This window comes from Schistocerca piceifrons, chromosome 3 (assembly GCF_021461385.2).
Source record: "Schistocerca piceifrons isolate TAMUIC-IGC-003096 chromosome 3, iqSchPice1.1, whole genome shotgun sequence".
NCBI lineage: Eukaryota > Metazoa > Arthropoda > Insecta > Orthoptera > Acrididae > Schistocerca > Schistocerca piceifrons.
Window position 1 is genome coordinate 341,498,922 of NC_060140.1, and position 20,950 is coordinate 341,519,871.

General features: G+C 37.3%; 1 protein-coding gene across 2 annotated transcripts in view; it reads right to left on the reverse strand.

The window, feature by feature from the left end:
- Window positions 1-3,480: 3,480 nt before the first annotated feature.
- The window catches only part of LOC124789838 (integrator complex subunit 5), a 127,254-nt gene continuing 109,784 nt past the window's right edge, over window positions 3,481-20,950 (reverse strand). The window contains exons 13-16 of one of the 2 annotated variants that reach the window (XM_047257334.1): window positions 18,617-18,828; window positions 9,830-9,992; window positions 7,900-8,345; window positions 3,481-3,885 (exon numbers count right to left, since the gene is read on the reverse strand). In XM_047257334.1, coding sequence (XP_047113290.1) covers window positions 3,661-3,885; window positions 7,900-8,345; window positions 9,830-9,992; window positions 18,617-18,828 — 1,046 coding nt within the window. In that variant the 3' untranslated portion in view covers window positions 3,481-3,660. The remainder of the gene's footprint in view (window positions 3,886-7,899; window positions 8,346-9,829; window positions 9,993-18,616; window positions 18,829-20,950) is intronic. The other variant, XM_047257335.1, reaches the window with a different exon arrangement.

Genomic DNA, 20,950 nt, shown 5'->3' on the forward strand with positions numbered 1-20,950 from the left:
ACTAATATGCATTTGTCTCCTTTATCCAGTTTACAGAATCAGAAGACTTCCTCTAGAATTGCTAATAACAGTTTAAATTATCTGGAATCTACTTGCTTGACTAACTTCAGGCATATATAGTGTACTTATGAAGCTGTACTGGCACTGGAGGCAAAATCATATCTAGTATTAATGTCAGAGTTACTCCACAAAAATAAAATAAAAGAACATGACGCAAATCAAGACAGGGTAGATAAATGAAATCTTATTTATCAGCATCATTAACACAGTGCAACAGTTTGATTATAAAGATAGCGTCACTCTGTTACTGCAGAAGTTCTTTTGTAGAATATTCTCTTGTGTTTTGGTTCCTTAGTTCTAACAAATTACAATCCACATTTGATAGATTATTTTCCTGTTTTGTATGAGTAACTATCATTCTTTTAATCATGTTTGAGGATTGGATGTAGCAAGTTTTATTGTTGTCAGATAGCAAATTCTTAAGAACCAATTAAACTTCTCCAAGAGATACTACAATATTTTAAAAAAGACAATCGTCAAAATTTCACTATTAAGCGACAATATCTAATCACAAAATTCTTAAGACCAATTGTATTCACAGCTGAAGGTCTTATTGACAAGTTTTTTTTCACATTAGTATCCATGTTTTATTAATTATGAACCTTTCAGGACTTCATTGTATACTATAGCTAAAGTGCATGAACCATGCTACGACATAAAAGAAACAATATGCTAAGATTACTAAGGAACTACCTGTCGCAATATATTATCACATGACTGTTTTTCAACAATGATCTGTGGCTCTTACACTGTGACAAATTTTATCAAAATCAGTTGACTCAAGGGCAGTGGACAAGGAGTTTACCACAACTTTGTTCTTAACCCTTTTAGTGCCAAATACGATCTGATCGTGATCCAGATTTTCGGCGAAAAAACCAGTAACGATCTGATCGTGATGCCTTTCTCATTCATTTTTTCTGCGCTTGAAGGCAAAGTTGTTAGTATTTCCTAGCGAATGAGAAAGGCATCACGATCAGATCGTTACTGGCATTTTTCGCCGAAAATCTGGATCACGATCAGATCGTATTTGGCACTAAAAGGGTTAAGACTGTCCAGAAGACAAAAGTGCATCTCAGAAAACTACATGCAGTAATATTTTGAGCAGTAAATGAAACAAATGCTGTTGTTTGAGGACTCAAAAGAATTTTACTTCGATGGTGACAATTACTAACTGAACTTCTCTGATATGCACACAAATATGCAGCAGGCATTCCTTTTCTCTCATGTCAAACATTGTGTGTGTCATTTTCCCACCGAACAAGCAGATAAGAGAACCAACGCAAGTAAGTGTTTGGCATTTAGAAGAAAACAGCCAATTCAGATTGAGAATTTGGGCCAAGCCAAGAGGTTCACTCAGTTAGTCTAATGGTAATCCAGATAGGTATCAATAGGGTTTTGTGATAATAGCTAGTCTGTCTTAAATCTTTTATTATGAGTACATTGTTGCTAGGCTCGCAATGCCTGCTGCTAAGAAAGTGATTGTTTTTGGTGATATGACTTGCAATAATGACTGCATGAAACGCCGCTATCTCGTTTGGGATGCTGCGGCAGATACCCTCTCGAGCACCCTGAAGACTTCTTTAGCATGATATTATGATGACAGTTGCTTATGTACTTCAGTAGAAATATAATTGCTGACACTTCTAATCAATATTTACAACCATAAAATCCTGATAGTCTAATACCTGAATATGCACAAAATACTGTGAACATCCATTTAATGTATGATAGAGACATGTTTGCCACTTGAAATGGCCTACAATGCCTTGACTCTCAACAGAATGGTTGTCAATGCGCTGTCTGCCATTCCTTTGTATGTACATTCCAATTCTTTGAGAGATTTTGATAGAGAATGCCTGGCCATTAATTGTTTTGCCCCCAATAAGTCTGTAATAAATGGCTAGATAATATTAGAAACTGTCAATTATGAACACAAGGAAATCCTGCTGCTTTATCCTCAGTTCTTCAAAATAAACCTAGGTCTTTTGAGCCATATGAATGGAGCCTTTACAAATATCCTGCTGAAAAAAATGACTGGGGCACTGAAAGAACATCTAAAATGGCTTAAGTTACCTTTGTTTTCAGAGGGATCGTGGGATTACTATTCACATTTCCCATACCTTAACACATCCTGCAGCACAGAACACTGGATCACAGTGTATGTTTACATTACTAGGCAGAGCAGGTCTTTTTGCTCTTGGGCTGTTGAAGACTTTTCAGTGCTTTCACTTCATTTGCAAGATGTGTAGCTATATTTTATGCAGTTTTTGTTGAGCTGTTGTCACAGTCACTGTGTTCAGCACAAACTTACTAACTTCACCAATGATCTACTAGCCATCTCATGTTTATCTGTGAATTTGGTTATTTCTCCCCTGCTGCTGGTAAACCTTCCAGAGGTATAAGGCTGCAGTCCACAAAACTCTCAAGTTCCTAATCTTTTGAGCAGAACTACATTGGACATCTTCAGTCGTGCTGTTCCTAAATTGAGTCTAGCCAACTGACGGGTCAGGCATCTGAGAGTAACATATATACTGCAGAAAAAGGGACATGGTTGGAGTTACACATGATAAGCACAGATGATTCTTGTCAAAGATAGAACTTAACTACTGACTGTCATCTTGTCACAGACAAAAAAATGTTTAGCGATTCTGCAGAGCTACTGCCCATATGTTGCTACGCTTCATGGTCTCATCTTTTCTATTAAAATTATCCCTATGTTTACACGTTTTAATGGCTTCTCTACATAGCTGTGGGTAATAGCTTGTTATCGTAGATAAAATTTTTGTTTCAGAAAACTTCACTTTGTGACTTCCTGGCTGAAGATCATGCTCTGCTACAGCCAATTTGTCTACAACCCTAGTCGGCAAAGAATTTTGTGTTTCTTTAGCCATGCCCCATTTTCTACAGTATATATGTCACTCTCAGACGCCAGACTTCTCACTCAGCAAGACTCAACAGAGAACAAACGCCTCTGAAGATTTCCGGCACAAATCCGGATGAAAAGTTAGGAACATGAGAGTTTCGTGGACCACAGCCTTATACCCCAAAAGGTTTACCAGCAGCTATGTCATCCAGTCATGAAAGCCTTCATTCTTTTCCTCCACTACTCTGATTGCAGATGAAGGTCTCCCAAGAACTCTACTGCCAGGCACATTAGGTCAAATAGGCATCAGTCACTGACCATTCTCCTTCATTGGAAGTTTGTATGTTCAATAAATACATCACAACATAAACTGACACACTGGCAACTGATGATACAGAGAGATTATACAGTACATGGAGAAACAAAATGCAATGTCTGTGTGTTACGGGTTTTTGCATGTTGTCCAACCTCTTTAAATGTTGCATTCTTTTGAAAGATAAGGGCAGGTCAAAGAATTTTTAAAAGAAACAAAAAAACATTGTTGAAAATATATTAAAAGTAGGCAAAATATTAAGTATACCTATAGTACACTTCCAATTATCTACACATAGAACACTTTCATGTAATGATAGAGGAATACAAAACACTTTGTCTACACAGTAGATAAGTACAAAATATACAACATTTTACAAAATTGAGGAGTGAAGGCACCAACATATATTTTTTGCACGTTATTATTATTCTTCTTGTGATGTGGTGTGGAACAACTGAGCATGGAGGCTCCCAAGCTGTTCTATATTGCTCTGTATTATGAATCTCAGCGTGCTGGTATACTGAGTTCCAGGTGTAGAAAGTGTAGGATCCCTCCACATAAGTCCAGTGCTATCTTGGGTGAAAAGAGCAGGAGATGGCACCTGGTCACGCATGTAGTTCCACACGCAGTCTCGCAATAATTGTACAACCTGGGGGGAAAAGCATTGTAGTATTAAGGACTACATAATGTTTTTGTGACAGCCATGGTTACAAGCAACATGCATAACATTTCTAACAAAAAATTATGAAAATGGTTCAGTGTTTGCAGACACATTTTGTGTGGGTAAGTGTCACAACTACAAATCCAAAGGTTCCAGGTTTTCAGGTTCAAACCTCAGCTGGTTCACAATTCTTTTTTCTGCCACTTCTTAGTTCTTTCATCTCTGGCAATGGTTTACATAAGTGAAAAATGCCAGGGTGCACAGTAGTTTGGAGTTCAGATTAAACTGTGTATCTCCTTATAACTGACTGGTATATCATTCTAAAGGTTTGTGATAGGGATAGGAGGAGGAGGAGGATATTAGTGTTTAACGTCCCGTCGAGAACGAGGTCATTAGAGACGGAGCGCAAGCTCGGGTGAGGGAAGGATGGGGAAGGAAATCGGCCGTGCCCTCTCAAAGGAACCATCCCGGCATTTGCCTGAAATGATTTAGGGAAATCACGGAAAACCTAAATCTGGATGGCCGGAGACGGAATTGAGCCGTTGTCCTCCCGAATGCGAGTCTAGTGTGCTAACCAAGGGATAGGCATGCCACCTCCAATAAGACCATGTCTAGTAAAGCATTGTTCCTCAGAGCTATCTGCTCATCTATCCAGAACAGCACACATCATAAATCGTAACTAAAAATCAATGCAAAGTGCCACACATAGCTTTCTTTAACAACAAAAGATGATTTGTAAGCCTTATAACAAGTGTTGGGGATACGGAGAAGCTATTCAGTCATTGAGTGAAACAAATACTTCCTCATATTTTTAGACTGCCCAAGTACTGCTCAGGGTATATATAAAATTTTATAGAGGGGGTGGGGGTGGGGGGGGGGGGGGGAAGAGTTTCACGATAGCGAGGCAAACTAGTCTTATGACCATAAGAAGATAAGGGATTATTGTTTTGCTGAATGTTGTTGCATATGGGAATCCACAGGGATGAGAAAGCTGACAAAGAAGCCAGACAAGCCACTAAGAAATGTTTTGTAATGCAGTGTACTATTCTACTGCATGCTACTAACTCACAGTTCAGCCAGAAATACAAAGCAACAAGCTATACCAAGTGAAGCCGACTACAAGATCCTATCAGATGTAACTTTACTTGCTCGGATGAAAAGAGGTCACGTTAACAAGTCAAAGAATTGGACCACGTCTTTTGACAAATGGCTATCTTCTCTGCCAAGTGGTAGTTTCATAATTTAATTGACAATATCTTACTTTTAAAACGAGGTTGTAATTTGTCTTGATAATATCCTGATTTCTACTTTTTGAAATGATGTTATGAATTTGTGACAAATTTTAGGGTTCTGTGTGTCAACCAGTTACCTAGCCACTCCATTTGATCAGCTGTATGTCTCCAAATGGCATGTTCATCCTTTTTTGTAGTTCATCATGAACCAGTGACTGAATCAGTGTTAACAGTTTTGACTGTTGTCAGTTGTACCACTTTCCTTTTAATGTAAGTTTGACAAAGATTCAGGTTTTTATTTACAATATTTATAGATAGTTATACAGCAGAGTGTGTGTGTGTTTACTGTTTTATCAAATATGTTTTACTTCTTTTCATCGATATGGGCACTGATGACCAAGTCACATTGTACGAAATATTTATTAACATCAATGAACAGGCTTTGATAACCTTCTGGTGGAGAATGAGAATCAAAAAAATGACACAATTATCCTAGAATGTGGGCACTGGAGATACGCCTGTTCTGTAAAACAGAACAACCAGTAATCTGCAACACTATAAATACCGTATTTAATCGAATCTAAGCCGCACTCGAATCTAAGCCGCACCTGAAAAATGAGACTCGAAATCAAGGAAAAAAAATTTTCCCGAATCTAAGCCGCATCTGAAATTTGAGACTCGAAATTCAAGGGAGAGAAAAGTTTTAGGCCGCACCTCCAAATCGAAACAAAGTTGGTCCATTGTAATATGAGACACAATTTAGGTCAAATGAATGACGATACAGCTACAGTAGTTTGGTTCAAGTCGTAAGCTTAGCAGTTAAGATTTACCAGGTAGCCATTGCTATGCGTCAGGTGCTCCATCCGTATTTATACGGGAACCTTTCCTTTTTCACGTGCTTCGTCTGGTTTAAATCAATTGCTTATTTTTCTTTGATCTGATAAGTGCCGTTCTCTTTGTTATAGGTGTTTACGTCACTCTAAGCTGAAAATGCATTATTGTACTGTGTCATGCATTGTTTGTCGCATTCTGATAATGTGTGTTTACGACCTGTCGCCGCTCACTTTTGTGCGCACTACCGCCGCTCACGATAAAAAAAAGAGAGGAATTGTCTCATTAGCGAAACAATGGCAAGAGACTGGTATTTGTTGTTACTTACACTGCTGCTTTCTTTGATAATGATCAACAAGAACCAAATAATAGACTGCGTATGATAGAAGATGTTCTGAATGAGAGTTTAGCTAAAATTTTTTGCCGTTTGGAAATCTTTGCAGACGCCTCTTTTATTCATTACATTCTGCACAGAAATTAGAGTCATCTTAGATTTAAAAATCTAGTCAATTGCCGTGCTTCATTTCTGACTGTATTGCTATTAGGCACAAGAATAATACGAATATAAACATGACATGATATGTATATTCTTCCGCGTTTGCTGTTGTCTCACACTAGTTTCGTAGTTTATTAGGCAAACAGGATTTAAATGAGGTAGCAGCAAACATGAAAGAATACATGGCAAAATGTTTATATTCACTACATGTGATTCACAATTCATAAAAGTTCCTATTAGCAACCATCTCTTCTCACAGGTAGGAAAAAATTCAGAACGCAGAGTTGGCCATATTGACAAACATCCCAAACAGTCTTGCCAGTCGGATTTTCATAGTACATCGAAATGCTGCTACATTCGAAGAGGAACAATACGGAATTTGTATTTACTTCGCTGGATAATGTATGAAAATGCAGTGGTCGAAACTCGGGGCGGAGAAAAAAAAGCTCGTCTTCCACCTTTTTTTTAAATTTATTTACTGACTCAGAGGTTTTGGCGCCAGTATTTATCTTTGTGCCTGTAAAGCATGCCTGTGTAGCGCTACATATATTCAACAGCAGAAGTTAGTTGTGGCGGCACCTACCAGCATTTTCCAGAACTTCCTCTTACTTTGCACTCGATTCTAAGCTGCAGGTGGTTTTTTGGATTGCAAAAACCAGAAAAAAGTGTGGCTTTGATTCGAGTAAATACGGTAGTGAAGCAGAATACTGGAGATAGTACAAGTGATTCAGTTACACAATTCATGGTATACTTTTGGAAATAGGTCTCTTCAGTTGAAAACTATATTAGTACCATTACCTCTCAATGTTTTTATTACAGCAGCCACAGGAAAATTGTGATTGAACCATGGAACACAGAAACAAGTTGATTTGTAAGTTAAATCATACTTCAAAGTAGCATCAATTATCATGGGATGATACACAGTCTTTCAGCAGAAACCTTTCTCAAAATATAGACTGTGATAAATTCTCTAGAAGCCCTGCACTCCAAATTTGCCAAATATAAATATGTTTGAACATATACCACATATGATAGAGCTGCAGTTCGCATGTCCTAAATTCATTCCAGTAATTTACAAGAATTACATGATCTACACATGACTGCCATTCCTTCTATATCGGCCAATAATCTAAAACTCTGTTTTGTGTGTTTAAGTTTGAACCACCAACACAGTACTTAAGAAAGTTGTTATATGATTGTGGGTGATCGAAGTTTGTTATGATCAATTGTTCTTTTACAACAATTAGTGTTCCATAAAGTAAGGTATTAAGAACTTCTTTACAAGATTGATAAATCTAGACATAAAACTGTACAAAAATAATTCACAGAATGAAATAAACAAAATACAAAAAGAAAACTATCTCGTCTCAGTTAAAGAATTAGTAACGAACTTTTATTTTTATTTTTAAGGACCAATAAGAGATGTACTGTAATGCTGATTACCTCATGGGAGCGGACACGTGTCACAACATCACCTAAAGCAGACAGTGGTGGTGGAAGAAGCTGGCCTAAGGACATCAGTTCAAGCAGGCGTACTGTAGTTGCAATAATTGCAGGTCGTCGCACCTCCGTCCCTCCACTCCCACTCCACTGAGAAAGTAGTGTGGCTGTTAGCGCACGGAGTAACACAGAGCAGTAGCACAATGCTGGTCGGTGCTGTGCAGTGAAGCGGGCAAGCACCCATGCCAAAGGTCGCTCTTCGAAAACACGTCGAATGTGTAGATCACGTTCCACTGTCACTTTACAAAAGTCCTCCTCTGGCCACGGCAAACCATTGTACATTACATCAGGCGATATTAGTTCCACAAGCAGCAGGGCGATACTGGTTACAGCCTCTAGAGAAATAGGATGTTGCACAGGCAGTTGATTACCATCCTGGGCTTTGGCAACTGTGAACAAACATACCATTTTTACCAACTGCTGTAAAGAACCATGACACAATAAAAAATGTAAAAAGATATTCTTTAATTTCTTTCTTTCTTTCAATGCTACAATATAATGTACAAAGCAAAAGTCACTGCAATTATGTTATATCTTATAATTAAGCAATAACAACTGAAACTAATTGTCTTTGTATGGAGAGGAATTTGTCCATGAAAGTTATAATCAAACTGAATCCACATACTATTCCAATATTAAGTAGTGAAAATCTTCCATGCTCCTGGAGGGAATTTAGTTTGAAAATCACAGAAGAAAAGAATAGGTTGAGAATATTAGCACAGATTACAGAAAAATGGATACCAAAAGAGGGAAAGGAATAAAAAGAAAGCAACTGAGAAGCAGCACTGGGAAATGACACGGCCTTCTGCAAATTGTAAAGCAGAGGCCAAAAAAGAAAAAATAAATAAATAAATACAGGAGAATGGTAGCAATTATCTCGTGGTGGTGTGGAAATGAAAAGCTCATAGACAACAATGGGAGCAATTACTTAAAGTTGAAGATAGGTAGGTGGCAGGCATCTACAATACGCTGAAGAGGAAATTCTCACTGGAGAAGTTCTGAGGTGCATGTTTATTCCTCTCCATTGTCAGCTTAACTCCTGAAGCCAATAACCTGAGTACATACTCATAGGGTGTGAGTGTCTGCACTGACAGTAACCCAACATGTACATGCTAGAGGCAGTCTTGCAGGTAAAACTGTATTACTCAGAAATCTGTTGACAACAGGCAACATACTTCATCAGCTAAGTATACGAATATCTGTACTGAATCACCATAAAGAACTATGTCGTGAAATGAGCACTTCAGAAAAAAATAGAAACTACAGACTGTTTTTGTGGAAAGATAAACAGGTGTAAAATGGTATGTGAAAATATTTAGTTGGCCAAGTGCAATCTTATGTTTGCTGGGTTATGCATGTTGCTATGTGCATTCCGTCTACACTAGTTTCTATGTTTTGAATGCTCATTTTATATTTGATCAATGTACAAAGGGTATCAATAAATCATATTTATCAAATTGAAGCCACTCATAGCCTCCCTATGAAATCTTTAGTGTAGAAGAATGAGAGAAGGAGGGTAAATATGAGGACAAGAGCCAAAGGTGATACACAGAACAATAAAACGATCACATGCACTACCTTACCGGAGAAAAGAGGTAATGAAGAGGAAAGACTATAAACAGTATTAACAACAAAATAAGGTTAAAATTCTGGAAAACTTATTGCAGGGAGTAAATTTATCAGATATTGCAAGGTGTCAACAGATCATACAGTGGCACAAAAATAATAGGGCAGTACAAAATGTGATTGAAAAGGGCCGCTAGTATCAGTAGAAGCTACAGAAGATGAGTAAAGGAGTATAAAACAGAATAAGAAATTAAAATAAAGAAAGGAAATAATGATATGAAATGTATGTACACTAAGTTAGTATTACCATTTGGGTTTGCACAGCATGCTTTGATGACCTCAATTAGCAAGCAAGTATTGTTGGCTACTACATCTGGTGAAAGACAGGCATCTGGATCTGGCTGTGCTTTCGTCTGGTTGTTGGTATGGAATAAGGATGATCGGCGTTGTACCACAAGTGCTGTTGTGCCCTGTCAACAGAAGAAATTTTACTACTACTGATTGCAAACAAATAATGAATGAATTTCTTTTACTACTACCGACTGCAACAAATAATGAAAGAATTTCAACATAACAAGTTGCTTCAAACTGAATTACAATTTCTTAGATAAACTTCCCAGGTTTCAGGAGGTAGTAGTCTAGGATCTAAAGATAGGCTAGTGGAGCTGGAGTTAAACTAAACAAAATTACATAAACATGGTCATCAGAAGTGTGGCCTAAAAGAGGATCTAACATAACTAAAAATACAGGTCATGTTTTACTACACAGAAATATAGCAAGGAGGAATTCCAGGTGTACATTTTATTGTAAACATGAATATTTGAAACAATATTACAGACACTGAAGGAATTTTGGACAGAACAGCAATACTTGTTTTAAAAGTAAACAAAAAGTATTCCTCACAAATTGTTGAAGCCATTTGATTCTGATGGGGAAGTAGAAGATCACTTTGATGAGTTACAGAAACTGATAAATGACAGAAAATCCCACTGAAAGATGATAATGGAGGATTTCACTGGGAAAACAGATCAAAACCCAAAGACAGTTCTTCAGTGGAAAATGGAATAAAAAATGCTAGAGGTCATGCATAAGTAGAATATGCCTATAAGAACAGCATGTTTATACTTACAAATTTTTATATAAGAAAAAAATGAAATATAGAATTCGCAAGAACAAAAAGTGATTATATTTTATTAAAAAATAAATAAACTATACATATATAATAATCTTACACCACTTTAGAATTTCAAGCGAGCGAAGACTTGTAAAATGCAGAGTAAAAACGAATACATTTACACCTTCCCACATGCTCTGCAAGACATTAAACAGTACATGGTGGAGGAACTAGGTACCACTGCTAGTATTTCCTTTCCTTTTCAGTCACAGAGCACAGGAAACATGACTGCCTCTAAGTCTGGATAGGACACCTAACCTTCTTTATTTTGTTCTGTACAAGCTGCATACTGGAGGTAGTAGAAGTGTTCCCTCAGTCTGTTGCAAAAGCATGCTCTATAACCTTCCTTAACAGCATTTTGCAAAAAAAAATTTTCTGCCTTTCAAGGATTCCCACAACACTCACAGACCATTTCCAATGCACTCTTGTACTGATCACTAAAAAATCTAGCAGCATGCTAATGAAATGATTTCTGTCTTTAATTTGTCCCAGAGTGGATGCCACACACTGCAGCAGTACTCAAGATAAGAAGCTAGAAAGAAACAGATCCATCCAGCAGGAAATTATAAGAAAGAGGTACACAAATTTGAGTTAAGCAAGAAGTTCAGTGCATTACATAATGTAGAATACACAAGCATAGATCAGAGAGAAAATTATTTAACACAGGTCTGTATGGACACAGCAAAGGAAATTACACTTAAGAAAAAGGCAGTTACAAAAGAGAGAGGAAGAATTTCAGGAGTACAGTATTATCAACACGATAGAATATGCCAACTTAATCAAATGTATTTGGAAATGACTTCAAACAGGTGTATGAAGAAAGTCAATATTTCCAGATGTTCATTTAATTATTAACTGCCAAAGTAAACTCATTACCTGGCAAGGGTGGCAGAACCATTGTATTTATGCCCAACAAACAGGGAGGGGAGGTAGCAATAGTATACACTTCAGTACTCTTACAAGTGGAGAACTGTCACAGGCTACACATCTTGCACATCCTGAATGACGTGCACACTTAAAACACGAATAGAACAGCACAGCTTAGTTTTGCTTACTCAAGAAGCTCACTGGCAGTATCCATAGAACTACCTTCTCTACTGATGTCTCTATGTTTCACAGCAGTTGATTTGTTATCCTCTGTTTCATTCGCAGATGATCTTGCCGAATGTTTGTTCGAGTGTGTGCAAACAAATTTTTTTAGTGTCCTCATCTGTCAAAGTATCTCTCTTCCAGTATGCTTAACACTTTTTTTTTTTTTTTTTTTTTTTTTTTTTTTTTTGGGCAAGATACAAGGCCTATCAAGTCTTCTAATGTCACAAAATTAAAAGTTTATATCAAAGCGGGGAGGAGGGGGGGGGGGGGGGGGGGGGGGGGCACACACGACCACGACCGGAAAGTCTAGAGGTTATGGTTTCTGCTAGTAACACCAAGGTCCCGGGTTTGATTCCCAGTGATCAATGTAAGGGCACTAGTCCATGAATACCACCGGGGGAAACCTTGAAAAAATTGTCAGTTTTCTGAACAGTGTAACTCAAAGAATAATGCTTACCATCTTTTAAGACGTCTTTTGGGACCATTTTTATGTATGAACCATAGCTTTAGCTCTTACACTTTGTTTTAATTGTAATTTTTGTTGCAAGTGAAATAAACCATGCTAATTATTTATGTAATCATAGGTACACATTACTCAAAATACAAACAAAGTAGAACATTTATTTCTTTTTCTGTAAGTTCTTCACACTAGTATCTTTAAAGCAGACTACTGAAATGACAGTGCTGTCATAAATTGTGGTACAAAAAAAATTAAGTATGATTAACAAAAATTATATCATTGTTCACAAATGGTAGTATAAAGAAATGCGCCAACTACCGAGGAAGCACACTGTTATCAAACAGCCTAAACATATTGGAAAAGGTCATAGAAAAAAGATTGCAGAAAATTCTAGAACACCAATTATAGGAACAGCAGCACGGGTTCAAAAGTAATATGGGAACAATAGATCTCATTTTCTCCCTCTGTCAGTTAAGGGAGAAGTTTTGGGAAAAAGGAAAGGACTTGATAGTAGTATTAGTGGATTTGGACAAAGCATATGACAGTGTACCAAGGGATAAAATATGGGAATGCTTGAGAAAACATAATGTTCCCGATTCATTAATTAAAAAGGTCCAGATGCTGTACAATGGTTGTGAGAGCAGTGTACAAGTAGGAGGTGGAAGATCAAAATGGTTTAAGACAAAGAGAGGTGTTCAGCAAAGCAGTTCGCTCTCCCTTTTACTCTTCATTACACTTATGGACACAATCATGAAAGAAATCAAGGAAGAAGAAAATGAAGATCTCAACACATTTGTTTTTGCTGCTGACATCGGCATTTGGGAAGAGATGGAAATGGAGGTTCAGAGGAGACTAGATTACTGGAACACAAAACTTAAAAAATTCAAGTTAACTGTGAGTAGGAACAAGACAGTAGCGTACGAAAGCTAATCTGGGGCAAGGAAGTCCCTCAAAGAGCCAAACAGACCATGTATAAAATTTATCTCCTGCCAATCATGATGTATGGTCTAGAGGCCTGTGTGATAAATAAGAGAGAAGAGAGTCAAACACAAGCATGTGAAATGAAGTTCCTTAGGTCAGCTCTACAATAAACTAGGAGAGACCGAGTCAGGAATGATTTTGTAAGGAGATACCTGCAGGTGACATTGACTACAGAGGAGAGGATGCGTGCTTTGAGACTGAAGTGGTTCGGTCATGTGAAGCGAATGCACCCGACTCGAACTCCATGCCAGTATTTGGAGATGGAGGTACCAGGAAGAAGACCATTTGGGCGGCCTAGAAATAGATGGACAGACCAGGTTAAGGGGGATCTCAAGAGGAGAGGAGTATCATGGGATGTAGTGGAGAGGGAAAGCTATACCAGGACAGAAACCCAATGGAGGTAAATCATTCATAAAGTTCCTACCCGGCTCACTGGAAGGAAATCCTGATGATAGTATCAAAAATTTTGGAAATGAATTCAGGGTTTTTCTTCAAAAAAAAAAAAATAAAAAAAAAAAAAAATTATTTTCAAATATAAGTCAGGAGAGTAGTCCACTTCTTAGTTAAGCAGGTTTTAAGACACTACAAAATTTCAGCTCTCTATCTTTAATAGTTTTTAGCCAAAGTGTACCAGAACATGAAATAATTTAACTTTCAGAAATTCAAGTTCAAATTAAAACTCGCTTTTTTTTATTAAACTTGCGTGGCACTAATCCATCTCCAGGTCCATGTTCATTTTGTTTCCTGTGTTGTTCTTCCTCTCTTCTCTTGTTCATACTTCTTATTCTTGCTTCTTTGGTGGCTTCCAACATTGATTTTTCTGCTTTGAAGAGTGTCCTTCAGTCAATGGCTATTAGAGCTCTATGCATATTTAGTCCACCATGCACTCTCATCAGTTCCACAACATTAAGCCTTGACACTGCACCATCATTGAAACATAGAACAGCATCAATTCCACTTATTTTCAAAGTATTTAGTCCTATTAGAACAGTTTTTGGTATCCGTTCCCAAGTACAATTGTTAAAACTTTCATTTGGATTTTGAATCCTACCATATAAATATTTCTCTAATAATCTTGTGTCACTAATATCCCTATATACGGGTTTTATAACTCCCATTACAGCGGATGGCAAAGAATGTTTATGGTTGTAGGTCTCACCATGAGTAACAGCCCTATGGTAGCCAAACCATGGATTACTGCCAGGTGGGCAGAGGGCATAACATGGGTTGTCATCTGTGGAGGATTTATGGAAGAAGGTAGCACATACTGCCTTTTTCATTCCCTCGAGGTCATTTTTATTTTGTCTTGTGGCTTGTCCATAATAATACTACAACCTGTCTATTTTTTCATCTTTAAGCCAACCGCGTCCACTAATGCACTTACCATCAGCTAATTTCTTTCCCTTCAAATTCCTCCTCAAGTTCCGTAATCTTGTATCTAACCTTTTCTGGACATATCCAACACATTCAATTTTTTTCAGTTTTTGTGTCGGCATATGGTTTGGATTCACAAACTTTTGGTACCCTTTTGAGTCTCCATCTCCTAGGCAAGATGTACACATATTTCTCCAATGACCTGTGAAATATCTTCACAACACCTTCAGATTCCACCCCTCCACAATAACCACTAAAATTAATCAAACATTTATGATTTTCAGTTCCACTAGCACAGCCATGACAGTACTTGGTAATACATTTCACATAAATGACTTTACGATTGTCAAAGGAGGTAGCTGTCACTACACCAGTTAGGGAACTACGGCCTCTTCATTGCCAAGATGTATTGCTGTCATTCATGCCTACAATTTCCGGAACAGCATTTTTCATACTATTAATTGCTACTTCATCCTGTCACACCTTGTAGGGGGAACACAGAAAATTCGTGCACTTCTGTACCCTTTGCCTATATGCCTCGTAACATAAGCAAGTTTAATTAATATTTGTGTTATACAGACTCTGTTTGGTTATACCAAAAGTATAACTACATTTGCTTAAATCACAAAAATTACAAATAGTTCTTAATTTTGATGCACAACCTCTTTTAGCACATATCTCCTCAACTACCTTCACACCACTATTGCCACATTCCTTACACTGCAAAGCTTTATTTATTAGTTCAGATAGAGCAGAGAGTTCAACAATGACACAACCTGAATCAATAGTTGGTGCCTCTATATTATCAGCATTAATACTGCAAAGCCCTCTGTCCAAATATTTTAGTTTTAGCTTCGAAGCACTTGGAGTAGTTGAAGGTGATTCAAGTGTTGTATCACGTTATATTTCAGTATTAGCAGAGTTAATCCGTTTAGTGAACAGATTTCCATAAAATTTACATTGTTTAGTACCGAACTACTTAATTCTTCCCATTTCTTTCAAGCGGAATAAGAAACTCACGCACACTAAAAGAAACTCATGCACACAATTACTTCGCTGTCAACAAAATATTAGTGCCAAAACAACAACAAACAATGACTAAACTCTCCGTATAGACAAAAGATAAGCAACTGTAAAGCTTTCGCAGGGTAGCCAACTTAAGGGGCTAGAAAGTCATAAAAACAAAACAAAAGAGAGCAAAACTTTATTTTTAACAGAGCTCATTGTGTGCCACAGGGACATTGTGGTTTGTGGAGCCACTTTTAAATTCCTCTAATTGAGGTATTTTCTGTGGTCCACTTTCCTGGAAGTAAACTTTTTCTCATTCAGAAAATTACAGAGAATTTTTTAAGACAAAAATTTAAAAAAAATTATTTTTTTGACAGTTATTCATGTACAAGTCCCCTCAAATGTTTCTTCTGGTGGAAAGGTATGTACAGAGGTACTCTCAGCCTTATAGTCTAATTGAAAAGGTACTTGAATACAAAAGCAATGAAACAGACAAGCAAGTCACTGAAGTAACACTACGCCGAAAGGCTACGATTTTGGTCTCGATAGTACGGTGGCGGTACGTAGGGAATTATTTTCTTGAAAAGGAGGGGGTCTGAGCTCTTTAATTAATGCCAAAAGTTCAGCTTTCCTTGTCTCTAAGTTCTTTTAATTTTGTTCTGCCCATTTCTACATGATAGCCTGCAGCTTTCCTGTGATAGTCAGAGGAGAAGTGAACACAAAATGAAGCTCTGCATTCATAACAATGTTACGCTGCCTGGCATTGTTGTTTGTAGGTACTCTTTGGATACTGCCACTCTGCAACATTTATTCACAGCATAGTATGAATGAATCTGTGCTTTGTCTAAATAAACCACTGGCCACTGTTATTCCAGAGCTTCATTTTTTCATACATTGCTGTTTTTACATCTGCTCTCATCAACATGCAATGGCTCCTTTATTCTGGCACCTTTTGAAATCAAATACAGCAGCTGTAACAGTATTTCACAACATTTCTTTGCTAGCTTGGTAGTCCAGTTCCGTGTGATAAAACTTATTAAGTCAGGGTTTATACATGGATAGGGAAACAAATTTCCTGGATTTTTCTCAAGTTTCCTTGTTAAAAATATTTTTTCCCCTTGCAAAAATAAACATTTTCCTAAGTGAAAATACACTTTCCCTGTGTTCAGTGACAGTATATTTTCCCTCAGAACTGAAAAATTCAATTCTTTGAATGATAAATGTATTATACACCACTCCCCACACTTAGGAAACAAAACCCAGAAAAAAAAGAAAAGAAAGAAAAAAATGCATTTTGGAAAGATCTTTGATATGCAGTAATATGAACACTACAAATTTTCGTATTACAAAAGTATAAATACGAATTCCACCAAACACAACATGTTAGATTCCAAAATACTGAAATCCAGATTGTGATGCGCTTTTATCAACCAGTCATAGCTCATGCCGTGTTAACTCACCACTAAATGAAAGCAGATACTCAGAACATAGGATACATGAAGTAGTCAGCCAACAGCAACATCACTGTTAAGCAGAGTGAGAACACATACAGGAAAAGTTCATCGTTTACATTAATGTATGCATCGTATAGCTACAAACTTTCACATATGTTTTTTTTTTTCTTTTTTTGCAAGTGTTACCCTTTAAGATATGTCAAACACAAATGTGCCAGTAAAATATTGAATGATGGCATAAACGTCTTGTCTTCCGGGCTCAAAATTTTTCTCAGTGGCTGGTCCTCAAAAAATGTTAAGTTTTGAATGACATCCAAACACTCTTTGATTTACGAAATTCATCACACATTCTCACATTAACATAATTCACCTTAAGTAAAAGGAAATTTACTTTGAAAGTAATGTTTCTCAAACCACCATTTGCAATATTTTTCCCACAACCTGTTAGAAAAACAGCTGTGATGTCATGCTTATCAAAAGCAGTTGTTATGAGGTATTGCCCAGTCTTTGTCCTAAATCCTTTGACACATTTTGCTGTTGGCGAATACTTATCTGTGCTCTGTATTTTGTTGTTGTAAATGGCGCATTTTCTTTGCAACTTAAGTTTAACATTAGTGTTCTTCTCTTGTCTATGTTCTATTTCTGCAGTATTGTTGTACAGTAGCAGGCTAAAGTAAAATTCTTTGTTAGAGCATCAGTTCTTTTCAGTTGAAACCACAAAAATTTAACTCAAAACCAAGCAATGAAAAATTCCTGGAATTCTAAAAAATTCCTGGCTTTTTCCTAGTTTTCTCCCGGATGAAAAATTTCTCGACTTTTTATCAAATTTCCCGGTTGTTTCAAGAAGTATCCACCCTACAAGTTTTTATGAAGATGGTATTTCCTTGTATTGTAGGTTTCCTGGGAAGGTATTTTTTGCAATCACTTTTAACTCTTGCACTGTGAGGTAACAACACATGCTACTTTGAACTGGAGCATGACCAAGTTAGTTCCTGAATCCGCACATCCTCTACTAGATACAGGCACTATTATTTCCCTGGCCTGCACATTAATCTGACATTCTGACATTTATCATGGGATGGATATGCTTGATTGGCAAATTCTTCATCACAGCCTGTCAACAGTCGATGCCTCATAGACATTATGTGAAAGTAAATTCTTCAGGGAAACATCTCTGGCCACTTAGCTTTTATGTCACTGTGTTTAGAGGCTCCAAATTCTCAGAGACAGAGATCTTACACAGTTCTGCAATCCTAATCATATAAGAACTTTCACATATCCAATATTTGGCACAAAGTTCATTTCAGCAACAGAAATCCTTCTTCATATTGCAGTGTTTACGAACTTCAGTGTTTGATGGAAAGGTAGCCTTTGAGACACAACCGGCTCATGACTTATCCATGGAAATAGGAAAATTAAACATTTTTATGGAAAGATGCACCAGAAATGAATATTTCTATTTTCATTTGAAATTCACTGAACATAACCTTTAATGTAAAATACGACAGAACATATAGTTACTAACAATAAACAACTTTTAAAATGATATACCTGTTTGTGGTGTTCATCCAATAAACTAATATCTTCCTGCACTGGGCAGCCAGATTCTAATGGAGCTCCAAAGAGATATGCATATTTAGTACTAAAAAGAGACTCTTCAACCAGCTGCCTTAGTGCCAACACTCGAGCTGGTGCACTGTTCACCGACATGTGAGAGAAGAGTTGACAACAAATTTCTGTCCCACTCTGTTGTTTTACTGGATCTGTAATAATAAGTCCACAATTTAGTATAATGAGAGAAAAAAGAAACACTAAATTAAATCAAAAGATCTTTGTCTGCACTTGTTGTCATAACAGGAGGATCTCTATCATCTTAAAGTTTGAGGGACCTGACCCTCCATTCTAACCTTCCCCAACCTATCCCTCTCCCCTTCCGAATAAAGGACTTATGTTTTGGAAGCTAGGATACTTTTTTCTACTTTCACAATTGTTTATCACCAGTGATCCGTATTTCCCCTTCTGAATGTATGGACTGGTGAGCCACACTGCCTCTTTGTAATTTTACAGAAATAATAAATTACACATATCTTAAAGACAGTCAGCAGAAAATAATTTATTATGTAAGTGATGAAGATGAGAGAGCTTTGAAGGCGGTTGGAGTGGGGGGTGGGGGGTAAGAGACGTGGTTAATAGCAAACCAAGGAACAGGAACACAATCTTTTGTTTCATAATTAGTCATGAATATTGCTACATGTGTCACAGTGCTGGCTTTCAGCAATGGGAATACTTGCATGAGGAGAGTTACAGGGTGTTCAGGTTCAAGCAAGGTGCTTCTTCTGATTAGTAATTGGAAAATTATTTTTGTAATTTCAAGAGGCAACTCTCACAACTTACATTTTCTGCCATACATGTACCTTTTCCTAGGAAACTTGTGGAAATACTGTATGAACTTATATGAATGAGTGCCTTATACATACCTATGTGCTACAGATTTTTCAAATCTTCAAAAATAAATGAGAACTATTAACAAAATAAGCTGACAATTTTATTCAAATTCAATATATTCAAACAGTTATTAAAATTTACTATACACAAAAGTGTTTGTACTCAAACAGTTAACCATATCTGATAAACATGCATTTCATTTTTCAAGTGATTTTTAAAGGATAAAAGAGAGAATACAGTCATTAAACAATTTGTGGAATGAATGATTTCATAGCTTTTGCTACACATATCTGAAAAATGGGCCAAAGATAAACACAAGTATTTTGCATCTTTTGGCCAAATATCTTCTTATTTTCTCTCTGCCACTTATGATGGGGTAATAAAAAGGAACTATTTTTTAAAAGCTATATATTTTCAAATTTTTTCTACATCTACATCTACATCAACATCCATACTCCGCAAGCCACCTGACGGTGTGTGGCGGAGGGTACCCTGAGTACCTCTATCGGTTCTCCCTTCTATTCCAGTCTCGTATTGTTTGTGGAAAGAAGGATTGTCGGTATGCTTCTGTGCGGGCTCTAATCTCTCTGATTTTATTCTCATGGTCTCTTCGCGAGATATACGTAGGAGGGAGCAATATACTGCTTTACTCTTCGGTGAAGGTATGTTCTCGAAACTTTAACAAAAGCCCGTACCGAGCTACTGAGCGTCTCTCCTGCAGATTCTTCCACTGGAGTTTATCTATCATCTCCGTAATGCTTTCACAATTACTAAATGATCCTGTAACGAAGCGCGCTGCTCTCCGTTGGATCTTCTCTATCTCTTCTATCAACCCTGTCTGGTACGGATCCCACACTACTGAGCAGTATTCAAGCAGTGGGTGAACAAGCGTACTGTAACCTACTTCCTTTGTTTTCGGATTGCATTTTCCTAGGATTCTTCCAATGAATCTCAGTCTGGCATCTGCTTTACTGACGATCAAATTTATATGATCATTCCATTTTAAATCACTCCTAATGCGTACTCCCAGATAATTTACGGAATTAACTGCTTCCAGTTGCTGACCTGCTATTTTGCAGCCAAATGATAAGGGATCTATCTTTCTATGTATTCGCAGCACATTACACTTGTCTACATTGAGATTCAATAGCCATTCCCTGCACCATGCGTCAATTCGCTGCAGATCCTCCTGCATTTCAGTACAATTTTCCACTGTTACAACCTCTGGATACACCACAGCATCATCTGCAAAAAGCCTCAGTGAACTCCCAATGTCATCCACAAGGTCATTTATGTATATTGTGAATAGCAACGGTCCTATGACACTCCCTTGCGGCACACCTGAAATCACTCTTACTTCGGAAGACTTCTCTCCATTGAGAACGACATGCTGCGTTCTGTTACCTAGGAACTCTTCAATCCAATCACACAATTGGTCTG